Source organism: Brassica napus, chromosome A2, assembly GCF_020379485.1.
Source record: "Brassica napus cultivar Da-Ae chromosome A2, Da-Ae, whole genome shotgun sequence".
Classification (NCBI taxonomy): Eukaryota; Viridiplantae; Streptophyta; class Magnoliopsida; order Brassicales; family Brassicaceae; genus Brassica; species Brassica napus.
The window spans coordinates 16,999,635-17,020,053 of record NC_063435.1 but is presented as its reverse complement, the minus strand read 5'-3'; the positions used below and the strand labels follow the sequence as shown (position 1 = coordinate 17,020,053).

The 20,419-nt window shown below is 38.2% G+C and overlaps 1 protein-coding gene across 1 annotated transcript; it reads right to left on the bottom strand.

Moving 5' to 3' along the window:
• Positions 1–440: 440 nt before the first annotated feature.
• LOC125587641 lies at positions 441–16,982 on the bottom strand. Its single transcript, XM_048758501.1, has 3 exons — positions 11,914–16,982; positions 11,747–11,841; positions 441–11,651 (listed from the first exon to the last, which is right to left on the bottom strand). The coding sequence occupies exon 3, from the start codon at positions 9,363–9,365 to the stop codon at positions 8,451–8,453; it is 915 nt and encodes a 304-aa protein (XP_048614458.1). The 5' UTR covers positions 9,366–11,651; positions 11,747–11,841; positions 11,914–16,982; the 3' UTR covers positions 441–8,450.
• Positions 16,983–20,419: the final 3,437 nt, after the last annotated feature.

Sequence of the window (20,419 nt, the reverse complement as noted above, 5' to 3'; positions counted from 1 at the left end):
ACTTCCAGCAGACATCAAACAATTATGAAGCTTAATGGAGCAAGCTTGTGCTAGTCGAGTTATCCATATATGCCACTTTTATGTTTTATTTTATTTTATGCATAATTGCACCCTTGTAAACTCCTATACAAAGGAGTCTTTGCTTCTGTTGTAAACCAAGTTCTCATTCTCTCATTCTCCTATATGCATATCCTCTCTTTCATTCTCTCTCGTAATTGTAATCGAGAACATTTAAATAAAGTTTCAATCATATTTTCATGTTTCTTTTTCTCGTTTCAGTATTATAGTTTGTGTTTAAATGGCTGGTCTAACCGCCCATATTTATATTTTATTATTTTAAGTTATGTTTCAATCTGTTAAATATATGTCTTAATTTACTTTTTATTATATATGTTTAATTATGCTTTCTCTCTTTCCGCTGTCTGATAATATATATATATATATATATATATATATATATATATATATATATATTGGGATATGTCAATAAAAAAACTGTTGTAATCTACTCCACATACTTTTTATTTTCTTCTTATATATATTTTATATTTAAATATATGTATTGGGGCATGTCAATCAAAAAACTGTTGCAATTAAATGACGAGATATCTTCTCTTGTAATTTCATGTATTTAATATCTAATCTATTAATGTAGGGTCCTAATTTATCTATCATAAAAAAGTCTATATTAGACCACTAACTAGAAATTATGACAATATATCCTAAATTTATTGATAGATGATATTTTTCTAACAGAAAACAATATAAGTCTAAACAACAAGATTTCCTGTGTTGAATAAAAAAAAAATCCTGCAAAAGCCAAATACGTTTATTTTATACATTTCTTTTTTTTATATTTAATCTTGGTCACATTTTACAGTAAAAAACACAAAACTAAAATATAATACATTGAATAAAATATATTTTCAAAATAAAATATTAGCTAATTTAGTTTAGTCACATAAAATATTTCAAGATTAGAAACCTTTTAAATAATTTTTTTGTAATAATTCATATAAAACTATTGTTTAAAAGTAAATTATTAATATGATGTTACATTTTAAATAAATAAAATAAATTCTGAATATATGATTAGTACAATTTCATAAAAATTATTTTCAAAAATTATTTATGTACATAAATAAAAAATATTTTATATTTTAAAGATTATATATATATATATATATATATCCGCACGGACGTGTGGGTTCAATTCTTTTTTAACTATTTATATGAGGTATGTCAACTCAAATTCTTGTGCAATCCACTCACAGATATTCTCCTTTAGCTTTATTAAAAAAATATTCCAAAAATAATATTACCTTGTAATAATTGTAATTTCATGTGACCTAATTCTATCATTAATGTGTACCACTGTCTTAGCAAATGATTTGATTACAACAATATATTCGAAACATTCTAAACTATATAGTAAATATTCCTAAGAATATTTTGAATTTATTTTGTTAATCAATAAAATAATAGTTAAATACTAAAACCACATTTTAAAACGTATATTGTGTTTAAAAAGTATATTGTAAATCGATATTTTCTATAAAAAAAGTAACATAGAAATATTTGATCCACATTTTTTGTTGTATAATATGCAATGAGATATATCTTTTGTATTATATTTTTAAACATAATTGTTTAAAAAAAATTATTTTTTATATACTACTTTTATCGGGAAACACAATAAACTTAGCTCTTCGAAATTAATTTTTATAAATACAAATATACTCATTTTAAAATCATGTCTCAACATCTATAAATATGTTATAAATACACAACCCAATAATTAACAAATCTATGTCTCTTTTAAATAAAAATTTATAAGGTGACAAATCTTGCGGTTTGAATGAAAGTTCAATAATATATGTAAAAACATGAAACTACAAATATTTGACACATTTATTTTATATGTTCTAAATTCGCTAGGCGGTTACTAGGCGCTTTATAAAGGACTAGCGACTAGACGGATTATTCGGGGCTCAGGCGACGCCTAGGCGTTAGCAAATTATTGATTTATTTAATTTATATTATACATTTATATGACATAGTTTAGTTTTTATTTTCAATTAAAAAATTATTATGAAGAATTAGGAAAATTAGATATACAAAACATAAGTAGACAAATTTGTAGATTTGTAATAATGTTATTGCTTAATTTCACATATTTAGACAATTAAATCGATTTAAACTGATTTAAACCGATTTTAATTGATTTAGAATAGTTTAAACCAAATTAGATTGTATAAATCGGTATAAATCAGACTTTAAGAAAATCGTTTCGGATAGGACCGAGTTACCGCCTAAACCGATTTTTAGAACCTTAATATTTGACACTTGCAAAAGAAAAAACACTCGCACTTGGAAATCGCGGATCAAAATTTAGTAATCTATTAAAATACAAATCTAAATTAACTCTTAAACTAACTATCTAATTACATCTAACTAGGTGTTTTCCGGCACAATGTGCAGAAATAAAAGTTTTAAATTTAAATGTATTTAAAATATATTTTTATTTTATTTTTTAGTTTTATTACTTACAATATTTACTTTTATTTTTTAATTTAATTATATGTTAAAATTAAGATAAAATATAAAAAATTTATTTAAATTTAAATTTATATATATATATATATATATATATATATATATATATTTAAAATTATAATCCTGGAAAGATTTTTTTATGTTGGTTAAAATATATTAAATCAAATTTTTTGTGTCCATTTACACTACAAGAAAATCTGTTAATAGCCACTATAAATTTTGTGGCTATTGATTGAATTTTGTGGTTATTTCACTCATAGCTACGAATAGCCACGGATATAATTCGTCGACTATAAGCTTGTGGATATCAGACCATCTTTGCTTGTTTTTTTTCTACGACTTTGCCACAAACAATATTCCTAACTAATATCCACAAATAGCATAAGATTATCTTTGTGGCTAATTTAGCCACAGAAAACCACATTTTCGATCGTAGAAAACATTTTATTTTAGAAAATATAAAATTACTAATCATAAAAAAAATTCTAAATAAAAATATAAATATGTCTGATATATTAAATTTTGTATATAATAAAATGATTTACGAGTACATTTTTTTGTCGACAAATTAAAACTCATTTACAAACTAAGTTAAATTGATTACAACAAAAAAAACTAAACAAAATTAATTTTTTTAAAATTAAACCCAAAAAGAACTAAACCTAAAAAAAAAAAAAGTGGTCATCATCTTCTCCGCCGCTTATTTGCTTCGAGTTGACGGTGCCACCATCTGCTGTCCATCTCCACCCTCGCCACCATATGCCGTCCTCCCACCGTCTTCACGCTCTCTCCCCCCTCGCCAACTTCTAAATCGATAACAACTTCAAAATCAGTATCTTAAATGAAAAACAAAACTAAATCTGAGAGTGAGAGATACCCCGCATCTCCTCATATGGATGTATAATACGTAGCGTCGCTAGTACAGTATGTCTCTGTACCCCCGCCCTTTCAAGTAGCGTCCATGATACAAACGTCTCTACACCACACGCCCGCACAAGTAGCATCGCAAGTACAGACGTCTCTGAACCCCTGCCCGCACAACCAAAGTAGCGTCGCTAGCCCAGACATCTCTGAGCCCCCGCCCGCACACATAGTCCCTACTAATAACTATGTATACATATATATACATATATATCGCATCTCTTAACATCACACAATCCAATCAAAGGTTGAATCCTCTAGACTCTTAGTTCCAGTTTACAATGAATGAACTAATTAACAATCAAGACTCAATTCAAACAGACGGATCATGATTCAAAATCTAAACTATGATAGGGAGAATTCTACACTGGTACGGGATTTACGGAATAGACCCTCACCTTAGCAATGTGGAAAAGTGAAAGCTATGAACTCCAGCTTCTCAAAGAAACTTCAAATTTGAAATCAGGGCGAAAAATCAAGTCAGAACGCCCTTCGAACGGTCCAAAACGGGTAACCGGCGATCTGGTCAAAAAGTCAACCCGCTGGTCAAAGGTCAACCCGGTCTACTCTGACCCAAGCCGGTCAACCCTTGAACAAATTGAAATCGAATTGAACCATCGGTTTTCCTTAACCGGATTCGATTTCAATTGGACCAGATTAAAATTGATTTCAACTCGGTTTAATCCAAACCAAAACAATTCCCAATAACCGATCGGTTTAATCAATAATAAAATCAATTGACTAACCGAACCGGCTTGACTGGTCAACGGCTTGACTCGCTGAGTCAACTCGGCCGAGTTACCGAGTTACCGGCGAGTCGACCGGCGAGTCGCCGTAGACCGGTCGGGGTCGCCGGCGGCGGCCAACGACGGTGGTGGCTTACCGGAAAATCAACAGCGGCGGCGGAGACGCGGCGGTGATGCGGCGGCGGCTTCCTGACGGCGAACAGATGGTGGCCGGCTGCGGTGGCTCCGGCGAACGTCCGGCGGAGATGGCGGCGCGTGGGATTCACGCGTGATTCTTCCTCCCACGCGTGTGGGCGCGTCGCGGCGGATCTCCGGCTGAAATTCCTGCTCCGGACTCGTCTCGACGTCACGAACACACTGGTGGTCTTGAAATCGCGAGAAACCCAATGGTTAGAGAGATATCGACGATTTACTAAACGGCCAACATTTAAATAATCGGAAAAGGCGGTTTGCGGATTACCTAGGGAGTGAGACAGCGGCGGCGTGACAGATCTGATCTCAGTCGACGGTGGCTGAGACAGTTCACCAGTATCCCTCTCTGACGGCTCTAAATCTGCAGGGGTTCGACGCCTTAGACTTTTTCTGAATAAAATAATAGGCTAGCTCTGTTTAAATAGGAACTCACCTAGGGTTTTCTGTAAATTGATTGGGCCTTACTAGGCCTGCGGAATTGGATCGTTACAATTCTCCCCCACAAATGGAGAATTCGTCCCCGAATTCGGCTCCTGAACCGACTGTCCAATACTGTCTTGGAAAAACTCAGGATAATTAATCCTCACCTGAGTCTCGGCCTCCCAGGTTTCTTCCTGAATCCCGTCTCTCTCCCAACGAACTTTAACTAAACTGGTCATCATCCCTTGAACGGCTTTCACTTGCCGATCTAAAATCTCAACTGGCTGACAAGATGCATACAAATTCTTCTCAAGATCATTGGGTGGCTGCTGCAAAATAAGCTCTGGCTCTCTCACAACTTTCCTCAAGACTGACACATGGAACACATCGTGAAAATCTGACAACTCTGCTGATAACCGCAATCTGTAAGCCACTGCTCCAATCCACTCCACAATAGGGTACGGTCCCATATATCTCGGCTTAAACTTCTTAAGCTTCCGAGTCTTATATCCTCCTTGGAATGTCCTCATTTTCAGGTATACTAAGTCTCCTACCTGAAAATCCAAGTCTTTATGGCGCTTATCTGCATAGCTCTTCTGCCGGTCATGGGCTTCCTTAAGCCGAGTCTTGAGCATCTCTACGTGCTCCACTATCTCCTGAACTATTGCTGGTTCTAAGTCTCGCCGCTCTCCCACTTATGTCCAACAAAGTGGTGTACGACAAGGCCTACCATAAAGCGCCTCATACGGTGCCATCTCAATACTCGAATGATAGCTGTTGTTGTAAGCAAACTCTGCTAGAGGTAAATACTTTCCCCAGCTTCCTTCCCAATCCAGAACGCAAGCCCTAAGCATATCCTCTAATGTCTGAATAGTCCTCTCTGATTGTCCATCTGTCTGCGGATGATAGGCTGTACTCATATGAACTTTTGTCCCAAGCGCCTTCTGAAATGCTCTCCAAAATGTAGAAGTGAACTTGGTATCCCGATCTGATACAATACTGACAGGAACTCCATGCAACCTCACAATATCTCGAAGGTAAATCTGCGCCAACTGATCAGCTCCGTCTGTTTTCTTGATTGCTATAAAATGAGCAGATTTGGTAAGTTTATCCACGATCACCCAAATAGAATTCCTCCCACCGAAGGTTATCGGAAGTCCAGTCACAAAATCCATAGTCACCATGTCCCATTTCCACTCTGGCAACGGGAGGTTCTGCAATAACCCGCTAGGCACTTGATGCTCAGCCTTAACCATCTGACACGTCTGACACTGCGATACAAATGTAGCCACATATTTCTTCATACCAGGCCAGTGGTAGTAGCGCTTAAAATCTCTGTACATCTCGGTATTTCCCGGGTGGATCGAAAAATGCGAATTATGTGCTTGCTGTAAAATCTCCTTCCTTAACAGCTTGTCCTCTGGCACACAGACTCGGTTCCGATACATGTACATCCCGCTCAAATCTATATGATATCCAATACTCTCGATCTCAATCTGCTTAACCAAAGCATTATCACTATCCTGAGCTCTGCGTATCCTCCATAATAAATCAGCCTGCTCCAATGCTTCAAGACCAACAGTCTCTCCCTCTGCGGTAACTGCACACAATCTGAGACTAGCAAGTGTCCCAGTCAGCTCCTGAACCTCCTTCGTTCCTGAAACATCGTTCCTGTGTCTACTCAAGGCATCTGCCACCTGATTGGCCTTACCTTGGTTGATACGTAATCTCCAGGTTGTAGTCTGCTAACAACTCCATCCATCTGCGCTGTCTCAGATTTAGGTCCGCCTGAGTAAATATGTACTTCAGACTCTGGTGGTCTGTGAGGATCTGAACTTTCTCTCCATACAAATATGACCTCCAAATCTTTAGCGCAAAAACAACTGCTGCTAACTCCAAATCATGAGTAAGGTAGTTGACCTCGTGAGGTCTCAACTGACGTGATGCGTAGACAATAACATGACCATCCTGCATCAACACACAACCCAAACCAGTACCTGACGCATCTGTATAAACCTCATACGGTACCCCTGGTCTAGGTAGTACCAACACTGGCGTCTCTGTCAACTTCCATTTCAGCTCGGTAAAACTCTCCATACAAGCATCCGTCCAATCAAACTTGGTGTCTTTGCCTGTTAACCGTGTCATCGGTTTCGCGATACTAGCAAAATCTTTCACAAACTTTCTGTAGTATCCTGCTAAACCCAGAAAGCTACGAATCTCGGTGGCGGTCTTAGGTGTAGGCCACTCCGATATTGCAGTAATCTTCTCCGGATCTACTGCAACTCCTGCCTCTGAAATCACGTGACCCAAAAATCCAATCTTCCTCTGCCAGAAGCTACACTTACTCAGCTTGGCAAACAGCTGATGCTCCCTGAGCTTATCCAACACAATCCGCAGATGCTCTGCATGCTCCTCTCTACTCCGAGAATAGATCAAAATATCGTCGATGAAAACAATCACACACTAATCCAAGTGCTCGCGAAACACATCATTAATAAGCTTCATGAATGCTGCAGGTGCATTAGTCAACCCAAATGACATCACCACAAACTCATAATGTCCATAACGGGTACGGAAAGCAGTCTTCCGCACATCCTCATCAGCTATCGCAATCTGGTGGTAACCCGATGCCAAGTCAATTTTTGAAAACCATGAAGATCCCTGCAACTGATCCAATAACTCATCGATACGTGGAAGCGGGTACTTATTCTTGATGGTCACCTTGTTCAAACCTCTGTAGTCGATACATAGTCTGAAATTTCCATCTTTCTTCTTCACAAACAATACTGGCGCTCCCCAGGGTGAAGTACTAGGTCTGATGAAACCCTTACTCAATAACTCCTCCAACTGCATCTTCAGTTCAACCATCTCTGCTGCTGCTAAACGGTATGGAGCCCGCGAAACCTGTGTTGTTCCTGGTTCTAACTCAATATTGAGAACATCTCCTCTGGCTGGTGGTGGCCCCTTTAAGGCTTCAAATACATCCTGAAATTCTGCAGCCACTGGAATATCCTGTAACTCAGAAGGTCCATCTTCATTAACCATCGAAATAGTCGCCAAAAATCCTTCTGCTCCTCTCTCCAATAAGTACTCAACATGCAACATGGAAATAACAGAAATCCCACGGTAAGCCTATAGACACTGGAATGTGATCTTCCCATCTCCTCTAGGAATATTAACTTTCGATCGCATGCAATCTATCACCACTCGATGCCGTGACAGCCAATCCATCCCAAGTATGACATCGTAGTAATCCATCTCCATCTCTGCTAGGTCTCCTATGAAGTCGACTCCTCCCAGTAGGACTGGTACATCTCGGCGAACGCCAGTGGTTCCCAATTTCTCAGTACCGGCCGTCCGAATCTGCTTAACCTTCGGCTCAAAGACACCTCGAAAAGGCCAAGACTTAGACAAACGCGAACTCCCGAAGCTGTGAGAAGCTCCTGTGTCGAATAGAGTGTGAGCTACCTCACCTTCAATAGAAACCGATCCTACACACAAATGTTTTTTTTTTCTAACTACACATGATATTCATCAAAACACAGTTACTCATAAACAGACGAGTATGATAAAAATACATACCGGCTATCGGCTCAGCTCCATTGGCCTCTCCTAGAGCATAAACACGCGGAGTGATGGCTTGTCGCTTGGCCCCAGGCCCTTTAGTCGGGCAAAACCTGGAGATATGGCCAAACTGGCCACAAGTGAAGCAAGCTCCTGGTGTGTATGCTGCAGCTGGTGCTCCTGCGCTCCCTGTGCTACTGGTGCTGCATGCGCTGCTGGTGCTGCTGATGCTGCTGGTGCTGCTGGTGCTACTCCCCGCGCACCAAATGGCCTACTCCGACAATCCCTACTTTTATGTCCCATCTTCCCACAGTTGAAGCACGTGATGCACTCTCCAAAATGATGGCGACGACACTTGTCGCAACTAGGTGCTCCCAACTGTTCCCATGTTCTCTTTTGTGGCTCTGAAGTCCTTCCAGTCTTAGGTGGAGCCTTAGAGTACTTTTGCTCCTCTGCAATACATGCCTCCTGCACAACAGCCTTCTCTACCAGATCCTCCAAACTGGTGTAAGTAACCATACTGCACCTGCCGCGGAGATCGACTCGCATACCATCTAAGAACCTCCTGATTAAGTCCTCTCCATCAAAATGATTACCAGCAAACAAGCGGAGCTGGCAAAACTCTCGCTCGTACTCCCTGACACTCTTAGTACCCTGCCTCAGATGCTCAAAAGCATTCCTATTCTGGTGCAACGCTTCTCTGGGAAAGTACTTCTTGTCGAATGCAATGAGGAAATCCTCATAAATCATGTCGCCATCACGCATCGATCGCACTCCATCCCACCATACCAATGCATCTCCACGCAGATACAACTCTGCGATATTAAGACAAAGGCGCAACGGACAATTGATTGTCTGCAGACATGAAGCCAACCTATGCTTCCACTTATAAGCCGCTCCAGGGTCTACTGTTCCTTCAAAAGTCTCCAAACCTATAGTTTTCATCTGTCTCATTACCCGCATAAGCGTCTCATCAACCTCAGGAACCTGCCCTGGAAGAACGGGTGGCACAACATCAGGAACTTACCCTGGAAGAACACGTGGCGCTGGTGGTGGAACCTGGAAAATCCCTGGAACATGCTGGATAGGGGGTTGCTGCTGTCCCTGAACCTGAACTGGTGGAACCGGCTGAATAGGGGGTTGCTGCTGTCCCTGATCCTGACTGGTGGAACCGGCTGAATAGGGGGTTGCTGATGCCCCTGAGCCTGATCTGGCGGAACCTGATGACCCTGCTGAGCTGCAGCCATCTGCCTAACCACTTCCTGTGCAGCTACTCTAGCAGCCTCCTGGACAGCTTCCTGAACTGCCTCCTGTGCGGCCTGTCTAGCAGCATCCTGCACCATCTGCCTAAGGGTATCCTGATCAATCGGTAGAACTGGTGGCGGTACATGCTCATCTCCACCCTCTCGAGGAGCACTAGCGGCCTGAGCGCGAACAACTCTCTTACGCGGCGGCATCTGAAAGAAATAACAATTTAATTAACTTCTGCCGAAACCAAACACTAACGATGAAAGACATAATGCCAAGCAAAAAGGTGCTATTTACTTTTATTTTTAAAATCCCCATATTTCCATAAATATTTTAAAAATCGTCTAAAACCGATTAAAAACCGAGTCCCCACAAATCACCATCCCAGGTCAGAGCCGAGACGGAACCCCGCTCTGATACCAAATTGTAACATCCGTATTTTCCGAAATAACTTAAATAAATAACTTAAATAAATAAAAAGTCTGAAATCTCCATTTATTACTTCTCAAAAGTCAACTCCAAAGTCATAAATCCAATAAATAACCATAAATGCAATAAAATAGCTAAATCCCGAAATATCGATAAAATCATAAAATCGAAAGTCTGAAAATAAAAGAAATAGAACTCCCAAAGCACCAATCCGATAGCAATCACTCCTGCTCGTCAGTCTCACCTGAAAGGGGAAAGGAATAGGAGGGGTGAGTAACAGGGAAGTTACTCCGTGAGGTATGGGGATGCTAAACACGCAAACCACTGACTTGAGTAAATAGAACTCCCACTATGGAAGTTTAGCTCTAACATGAACACACACGACGCCTAGCACGTCACACAAACCAAACAATGCGATGATAGCATAAAGCTAGTCCATACACCCCACATCTCCTCATATGGATATATAATACGTAGCGTCGCTAGTACAATATGTCTCTGTACCCCCACCCTTTCAAGTAGCGTCCATGATACAAACGTCTCTGCACCACACGCCCGCACAAGTAGCATCGCAAGTACAGACGTCTCTGAACTCCTGCCCACACAACCAAAGTAGTGTCGCTAGCCTAGACATCGCTGAGCCCGCGCCCGCGCACATAGTCCCTACTAATAACTATGTATACACACATATATATATATATCGCATCTCTTAACATCACACAATCCAATCAAAGGTTGAATCCTCTAGACCCCTAGTTCCAGTTTACAATGAATGAACTAACTAACAATCAAGACTCAATTCAAACAGACGGATCATGATTCAAAATCTAAACTACGATAGGGAGAATTCTACACTGGTACGGGATTTACGGAATAGACCCTCACCTTAGCAATGTGGAAAAGTGATAGCTATGAACTCCAGCTGCTCAAACAAACTCCAAATCTGAAATCAGGGCGAAAAATCAAGTCAGAACGCCCTTCGAACGGTCCAAAACGGGTAACCGGCGATCTGGTCAAAAAGTCAACCCGCTGGTCAAAGGTCAACCCGGTCTACTCTGACCCAAGCCGGTCAACCCTTGAACAAATTGAAATCGAATTGAACCATCGGTTTTCCTTAACTGGATTCAATTTCAATTGGACCAGATTAAAATTGATTTCAACTCGGTTTAATCCAAACCAAACTAATTCCCAATAACCGATCGGTTTAATCAATAATAAAATCAATTGACTAACCGAACCGGCTTGACTGGTCAACGGCTTGACTCGCTGAGTCAACTCGGCCGAGTCACCGAGTTACCGGCGAGTCGCCGTAGACCGGTCGCCGGCGGCGGCCAACGATGTTGGTGGTTTACCGGAAAATCAACGCCGGCGGCGGAGACGCGGCGGCGATGCGGCGGCGGCTTCCCGGCGGCGAATGGACGGTGGCCGGCTGCGGTGTCTCCGGCGAACGTCCGGCGGAGATGGCGGCGCGTGGGATTCACGCGTGATTCTTCTTCCCGCACGTGTGGCGGCGGATCTCCGGCTGAAATTCCTGCTCCAGACTCGTCTCGACGTCACGAACACACTGGTGGCCTTGAAATCGCGAGAAACCCAACGGTTAGAGAGATATCGACGATTTACTAAACGGCCAACATTTAACTAATCGGAAAGGGCGGTTTGCGGATTACCTAGGGAGTGAGACGGCGGCGGCATGACGGATCTGATCTCAGTCGACGGTGGCTGAGACAGTTCACCAATATCTCTCTCTCTGACGGCTCTAAATCTGCAGGGGTTCGACGCCTTAAATTTTTTCTGAATAAAATAATAGGCTACCTCTGTTTAAATAGGAACTCACCTAGGGTTTTCTGTAAATTGATTGGGCTTTGCTGGGCCTGCGGAATTGGGTCGTTATAGAACTTTGGTGACGAACAAGCTTTGGTGAACAAGCTCGAGCAAGTAGTATGGTTAAAGAGAGAGATATGAGAGAAAGAAGATCTGGAGCAACGTGGTTGAGAATTTGAGATCTTGAAAGAAAGAGAGATGATATCTTGGTGAAGAAAAGAGAGACACGAGGAAGAAACATAAAGTGATCTTGACCATTGGCTCAAATTTAATCAATGGTCCGAGATTCTAGATAGCAATCCTTTAGCTACTTTGTCAACCAATGAAAAATTAGAAGAGCTTCTTTTTTCTTTATTTTGCTTATTGTTTTAAATTTGGTCAAGATGTGCACGGGGAAGGAGGGAAAATTTGGCGGAAGGGTAGAAAATTTTGGCCAGAGATATATATATATATATATATATATATATATATATATATATATATATATATATATATATGTTTTTCCTTTGCATTTCTTATATGATTATATTATATATATTGAATTTGATAAAAAAAAAGAATTAGATTTATGACCCCGTGCTTTAATAAATTTTATGTAAAATTACATTCAGATAAATTATATATGACTTTACCATGCTTGGTTTTACTTAAATTATATTTATGTCTACGGAAGTTGGAAAAGATTGGAATAGATATTAATTATATATATGCTTACATGAAAAATAATTGGAGTTTGTTTAAATAATAGATTTTAAGTTTGAAAATATTGAATTCATGGTTTTATATGTAGGGTTTGAGTTTGCGGTTTAGAGTATTAGGTTAAGGTTTGGTGTATGTAGTATAGATTTAGAATGAGATTAGGTTTGATGTTTTAGATTTGGGGTTTGGGGTATAAGTTTAGGTTTATAGTAGAGGGTTTGGATGTGAGGATAGGATCTAGGTAGTTTGATATTATTGGTCAAGGATGAATTTTTTTTCTATTTTTGTGTTAGTTGATATTTTGTCTTAGGTAAATTAATTTATATGTTACAACCTTCTGAACCATCTTTCCTGCGTACATAAGAGAATATAAATCAAAGTAAAAGTCAATTGCTCAAAAAAAAATGTCAAATTGAGAACAATAAAAGTTAAAAGTCATTGTGTAAAGTTTAAGTGTATACCTCGTGATCCTCAAATGTCTTAAGTAGTTAGCTCTTCTTTCTCCATTGGTTGGTCCATAGATTACAACATGTTCATATTTATATCAAAATCTAATCGAAACATAACATATAAATATATATATATATATATATCCAAAATCTAATACTATTCATATTGCTTGGCGTTTGTATTTTTGTATTTAAGAGTTCAATTCTTGCTCTAGGATAAATTGCTTTAGGGTATGTTTAGGGTTTAGAATATAAGATTTATATTTCTCCAATAGCCACAAATTACATTGTGGCTATATACTTCAACAAATCATTTTGTGGTTAATAGTAGTTTTTATGTCTACAAATTATTTTGTGACTAATTGTTGCTAATTATCCTCAAAAAACCACAAGTCTAGTTTGTAGCTAAATTAGCCACAAAAACCTACATAATAGCTACAAATTTTGCTTTTAAAATATTGTGGCTATTTTTGTAGCTATGTGTAGCTGTAAAAGTCTAGCTACAAAATTTTTGTGGCTAATTTGTGGCTATTTACAATTTTTCTTGTAGTGTTAGTTTTTGTTTTCTCTTACAAAGTCGTTTTGTTTTTGATCCGAGGCTTACAGGTGTTTGCTAGGAACATCAGCTGATGTTGTGAATTGGTCTCATGGGGAGTAAATGTTCGATCTTTGAAAGAAAAATATGAACCTCTTTGGATCAAAGGAGAAAAAACTACTATGATCTAGAGCTATATCCTTAATACATAAAGCATCTAAAGAAGTTTGTATAGGCGGTTGAGAAGTCGCCTCATTCTCAAAGTGAAACAGTTTGACAAACAGAGAGGTGAGGAGCAGTGTAGATTTTAGAGAACCTGCAAAGGCCAAGCACATATCAGAGAGAGAAATCAGGAACGAGCACAATACAAAGGGAGCTGCCTAAGCTGAGTACAAAGAGTAAGGAAATAGCGAGAGCGAGCGTTGATAAGAGAGTAACTTGAAGATCATCAGTTATGTATTGTTTTCTGCTGTAAGTAATTTCATCACGTATTAGGTTGTCTCTTGAATAAGCAGGGTTGAGTTGGGGTGTTCAATTTCATGGTATGTTAACATGAATTTCATTCTCTCAGTTGTTGAGTCATTAAAATTACCTTGATAGTCGGTAATGGATGGTAGCTAGAAATCAATGATAGATTGTTGTGTGTTGAACCTATGGATGTAGATTTGGAGTGTGTGCCAAGATTTGCTCCCAGAGGTCTTGTTTAGTGTGAGAACTCATACGAAAGAAATGGTTCATTATTCATTCTTTGGTTATTTGTGTTTGTTCAAAGTTGAAAGTAGCATAAGGTGACATAGCTATATCTTATAGATGGTGAGTTTAAGTTGTCAATTTTCTTGACTTCTTGTAAGATTTTGTTTAAAGGACTATTTATTGAGAAGCGTTCGGATTTTTGAGTTAATGATTTGTGATGAATTAACTGTTTGTTTAAGTTAGATTGTTTATTTTTTAAAGATTATCTATTATAATTTATATTTAGTATGGATTTGTAAGAGAACATTGTTCTTTATATTGACATTGCATTTTGCTACAATATAGCTAGACCAAAACAAAATAAAATTCATAAAATAAAACTTTTTACAAAATCTCAAGAATTGGAAACCTTTAAAATATACTGTAGATTTCTAACTATCCAATATATATATATATATATATATATATACTTTATATACAAAATTCTTTTTTAGGAACACATGACTAATGTCACGTTTTTGTCACGTATTGTTTATATATTAATTTTTTGCAATTTAGCAATGGTTTTTAAACTGTTGAATGTTTCTTGACACGTATTGTTTATATATTAATTTTTTGCAATTTAGCAATGGTTTTTAAACAGTTGAATGTTTCTTGAAAAATTTGCGAGATATTTTTTTATGACGCAAAATGTTGCAATTTAGTAATGAAAACATGCAACATATATTTTGATTGTAATTTTGCAATAAAATTGTAATGAAATTGGAACGAATATTCATCATTGCAAATATATTGTAATAATCATGGCAAATTTTTAACATAAATGAAGGTTGCAATTTTGTTGTTGCAATATTGCTAATTTCTTGTAGTGTAAAGCCGCTATCTATACTAATCTAAATAGTTCTTACCCTAGTTCTTAAGGGATGTTTAATAATTATATAGTTCTAATAAGACAAGGAAAAACTAATAACTTAGAATACAAGTAAAGCCGAAAACATAACAACTCATAGTAATGGCTGTGGAGATGATGATGATGCGCTGCATCAGGTTCCCCGGATTGAGAAGGATTCACCCACGAATCATGATCATTGTTATCGCCATAGTAAGGAGACCAGTGCTTCATGTTAAATATGTTTGAAGTCCTGAAATGTGCCAGAAATTGTACTTTATATTTAAGCATTTGGATTGATACGTTCCAGAACCCCCACAAGGACCTACTTTCTTTGATTTGAGCTTGTTAAAGTCGCGAAGTTAGATCCTTTCTTTCGTCAAGTAAACCCAAACCAATTCTCCTGGTTCAAAAATTACTACCATTTGCTTATTATCCGCCGAAGCTTGTATTTAATTGTTGCGTCTCCCAGGTTTGTTTGAGCTCGTCGATGTAATTGAGAAAGTTTGGTTACAAAGTCCACTGCCTCGCCATGATGTCGAGTTTGATCTGGTGTAGTAGCCAAATCTATTGGACAGTGTGGAATAACAACATAAACGATGTGAAAATGAGAATAACCGAGTGTGCGATTCAAAGTGTGGTTATATGCAGACTCAGCCTGAGATAGTTTTGCGAACATCGACTTTATAATTATCCCCAACAAGACACCGAAGAAGATTACCTAATGATCGGTTGGTTACTTCCGTCTGTCCATCAAAATGGGGATGATGTGCTGAGCTAAAATCCAATGAAGTTCCCAATAATTTCCATAAATATCGCCCAAAATGACTAAGGAATCAAGTCTCGCAATCAGAAACAATTGACAAGGGCAAACCATGTAGACAATACACTTCTGAAAGAATAAAATTGCGACACTGACTGCATCCGTATTTTTCTTACAAACAATGAAGTGACCATCTTTGAAAATCGTTCAACAACTGCACATATCGAGTCATGCTCATGCTAAGTTTGTGGCAATCACAAAATGACACCCATACTAACGGTAGAGTGTTGGGGTCAAAATTGGTCACAACGGAATCAATGTCTGAAAGTCCGTAAAAATCAGCATGAACATTTTTACGAAAACTAATCTTCGTAAAGATATCTTTAAGAAGAGCCTTGTGGTAAAATCTTGTTCAAATCTCAATCGAACCACTAAATACCGATTGTCCAAAGGCAACAAACATATATCCAAATCGGCCACGGAAAAGATCGGGTATGGAAATCGGACCGCGGACAAGCCAAGCTCGATCGATACGCGGCGACCAAGCATGCACACAGCTCGGTCGCTACGTAGCTACCGAGAGTCCGTCCCGCTCGGTCGCTATGCAGCGACCGAGCTCTTCCGAAACGTCGATTCGACACCAGTCCATGCACTCTCGTCTATCCTTCGATGCTATCTCCGAAGACTGTAGCAAACTCAGTTCATGTTTTCCGCCATTCTAAATCATCGATTAAACTTTGCGGATAAAACCGCATAAAGTTCATTCTTTATCGAAAGAAGTCGCAGTAAACGCTTCGAGTCGGAAGACGGCCCAAAGGGACATAAAACACGATTCGAGGCCCATCCTACGACTCCTTAACCAAAAGCTCGTAAACCATAGTACGGTTTACACTTGGCGCGCAAGGAAGGATAAATGTCAAGTTTCCGCGGATAAATACGAAATTTTGAGGATAATTACGAAGATCGGAAAAAATGGAATATCTCCATTTTATGCTATGACGGCTTAAGGACAGAAGAGTAAAAGCTTAAACCGACATTGGAGCTAGTGTATAAGGAGTCCTAGGCGAGAGGCATGGGCGAGGACTTTTTAGACTCGGAATTCTTTGCACTTAGAAACTTTAGGGTTTATTCTCGACAAGTTCGGTTTCTATGTCTGGCACTCAATTACTAGACGAACTCGCCCAGGCAGTTCGATCTCTTGTTCAGCTCTATCAATTGAACTACGTTCGGCTTGATCCTCGAAAGGGGTACGTAGGCAGCGTTTAACAAGGTTCAGTCCGAAATCAATCAAAAACCTTTTCTGTATCTTTTTCGTCTTTTGTTATCTAGCTGCGACTCAACTAGGTTTGAGCTATTAGGCCGCTATAACTAAGTAACTCTCTGACAGCCTTTGCGGCCAAAGCTTTTATGATCTCTTGTAATGATCACAACGCTCTTACGCGGACTCGAAATAAGATCTACTGTTTTCTCTAAACTCGTTTGTTATCTTTTCATGATTTCCGCATATATTTGGTCACTTGTCGTTGGCTCTCGCAGATATCCGGGACCTCTGGGAAATTAGGGTTTTCCTAGTTTTTCAATTTAAACGGAAATCGACAGTGCGAATTTTGGTTCCCACAAAGAGGAAGATAAAGAACCACATTCGATGTGTGTCCTTTGGCTTCTTGACATACGTGACATCTCTCTACAAAGCGCTCAAACATCTTTGCGTAATGTCGGCCAAAATTAAGAAGTAGAAACCAAATGCAGTGTGCGATCTCTACCCACATTGTCTAATGTATGTAGCTCTCTTATGATTTGTAACTGTAGAATACATTCTAGGACACACAAACAAAGACCTTTAAAGAAGAATCCTTCAAGAAGTGCATAGTAGCGAGACGACCCTATTCTGCCTCTTTATAAACTCGACCAAACAAAGGATCTGTTGGGTACAACTCTGCAAAAGATGCGAACCCAAGAACCTTAGTGTGCATGGTGGTGAGCAACCCATGCCATCGACTGAGAGCATCCGCTAGATGATTAGATTTCCATGGTGGTTCTTGAAAGACATCGTTAATTTCTGTGAGCACATATGCTAAAGACGGAAATGCTGACATTTTGATAATACGTTAAGGATTTGTCGAAATGAGAGGAAAACAGATGCCCTCAAAACGTAATAAAACGTTGAGTAGGAGCATATTAACGTTGAAGATTACGTTGATGGAATTCGTGTGGAAGATGCTATTGGTTCTGGTGAGGTAGGTGTGTCCTAAATGTACAAGAACTATGTTATGAGTCTCCCAATGGAATCTATAAGTATTATTGGCTCCATCATGAATAATTTTTTGATCAAATTCCCATGGATGTCGAAGAGCAAGATGGAAAATATAAACTGATGCAATATCACAATATATGAGATCCTTGTAGTGTGGTCCCATGGAGAAAGTGACTAAATTTGTCTAAATTTGGCAAATTTGGCAAATAATATTTTTTAAAGCTATTCACTAAATTCATCTTCATATTCTTCTTTAGCATTATCATCCACATTATATTTCTTAAAAAGATGTATCATTGTCACCAGTTTGGTTGGGGGGGAGGGGGGGGGTGTGTGGGGGGAACTGAAACATATATGGAAGAGTGACGCTAAAGTTTTTATTTATGATCAATGTTTGAAACTGCACTAGGCGTTAGTCGGACGGACGATATGTATCTAGCAAGTTGACAAAAAATCAAAGAAACTTAACGACAAGCTGAAAAATAGAGATAGATGTGCCAATGGGTGAAAGGACCCGAAAAGGTGATTCGCTTGAGACTCGAAAACTAATGTTCGGAAAAACACATGATCAAATAAAAGACGTTGATTCACCAGTAAGAAACTGAAACATTGACCGACAATAACTTTTGGTGAGAACCTCTAAAACCGTAGGCAACATCAGAAGTAAGAAGTCCTACAAACCAAGATTTCTAAGGATGATGAAAAAAAAGCTTACCAAGTGTAACATGATACTAACCGTCCTAGGTAAAAATGCCCATATAACACCACGAAGAGAAGACATGAGTTATATAACCAAACTGTTACATGCACAGATAAATTAACAAGAGATATTGTAACAAATTTCAGAAGCCTACATGACGCTGTGAGTACGTGTACTCATGTCCATATGGTGTAACCGTGACATACATACACCAAAAATAATAATTACGTTTACCCCCTCCACTGAACTGTCAATTTCACCTCACCTCTTATCACCAATCAAAGTTATATGTACAATTAATAAAAAAGGATATTAATTTTTTTTTAAAGAAACAAAATAACTAAACAAAAGGAACGATGTCGACAATAACAACATTAACACCGATGTTAATGACGTTAACACTGATGTTAACGACGTCAACACTGATGTTAACGACGTCAACACCGACGTTAGGGTTTATTGTTTAATGTTTATAGGGTTTGAGATTTTAGAGTTTTAGGTTTAGAGTTTATACTTTGGAGTTTAGGATTTTTATAACGGCATTAACGTCGTTAACGTCAATGTCGTTCCCCTTTACCTGCTATTTTGTTTTTAAAAAATTAATATCTTTTCTTTATTATTCATGCATGGTACTTTGATAGGTGATAAGAGGTAAGGTGAATTTAACAAATGTAAAATGCATTACAATTTGACAGGAGTGAACACAAGTTTTGTTCCACCAGAAAGATTAACTAAAATTAGGACAATAATCTCTAGTGGCTCTCTAGGCTAGCAATCAAATCTACTATAACCACAATCAATCTATATGACCCCAAATAGAAAAAAAATACCTTAATGCCATTAATGAAGGAACTGTCCGGCTTTGGATGAAATGATTCCTAGCCACAAGATCACCCATGATTTTCTCTCCTTGGACTTTCATGGGGTCCCCCTATCCTTCATCTTCCTATTCAATTTGTTCAACAACCAAACTCCCCTTCTCTTCAATTCTTTAACACCCAAACTCTCACTTCATCTTTTTCTCTCATTTTATTTGCTCTGCGGATGGGACAAAGGTTGAAAGAATCCTAAGAGAGCTCAGAGACCACTCTTTCATCTTAGAAAGTGGTGAATTTGGGTATATATATATATATATATATATATATATATATATATATATATATATATATATATATATATATATCCTTCTCTTTATCATTCTCTCTCTCTCTCTCTCTCTCTCTCTCTCTCTCTCTCTCTCTCAAGTTAGTATCAGTTGAATCAGGTTATAACCCATGAAAATTGAAAAACTACTCATGAGAGTGATTTTGAGGTTAAATAGCATGTAAATATAAGTAGAATCATGAATTTGTAAAGGAAAGTTGTTTATCTATGATGGTAAACCTAGTACAACTAGGATAACGTCAACAACCTGTATAACTAGTACAACTAGTGTTACTGTCATTTTTCAATACAACTAGTCTTACAAGTATAACTATTAATAACGTATATAATAGGTTCACTGGTACAATTTGTATTACTATTAGTCATGTGACAA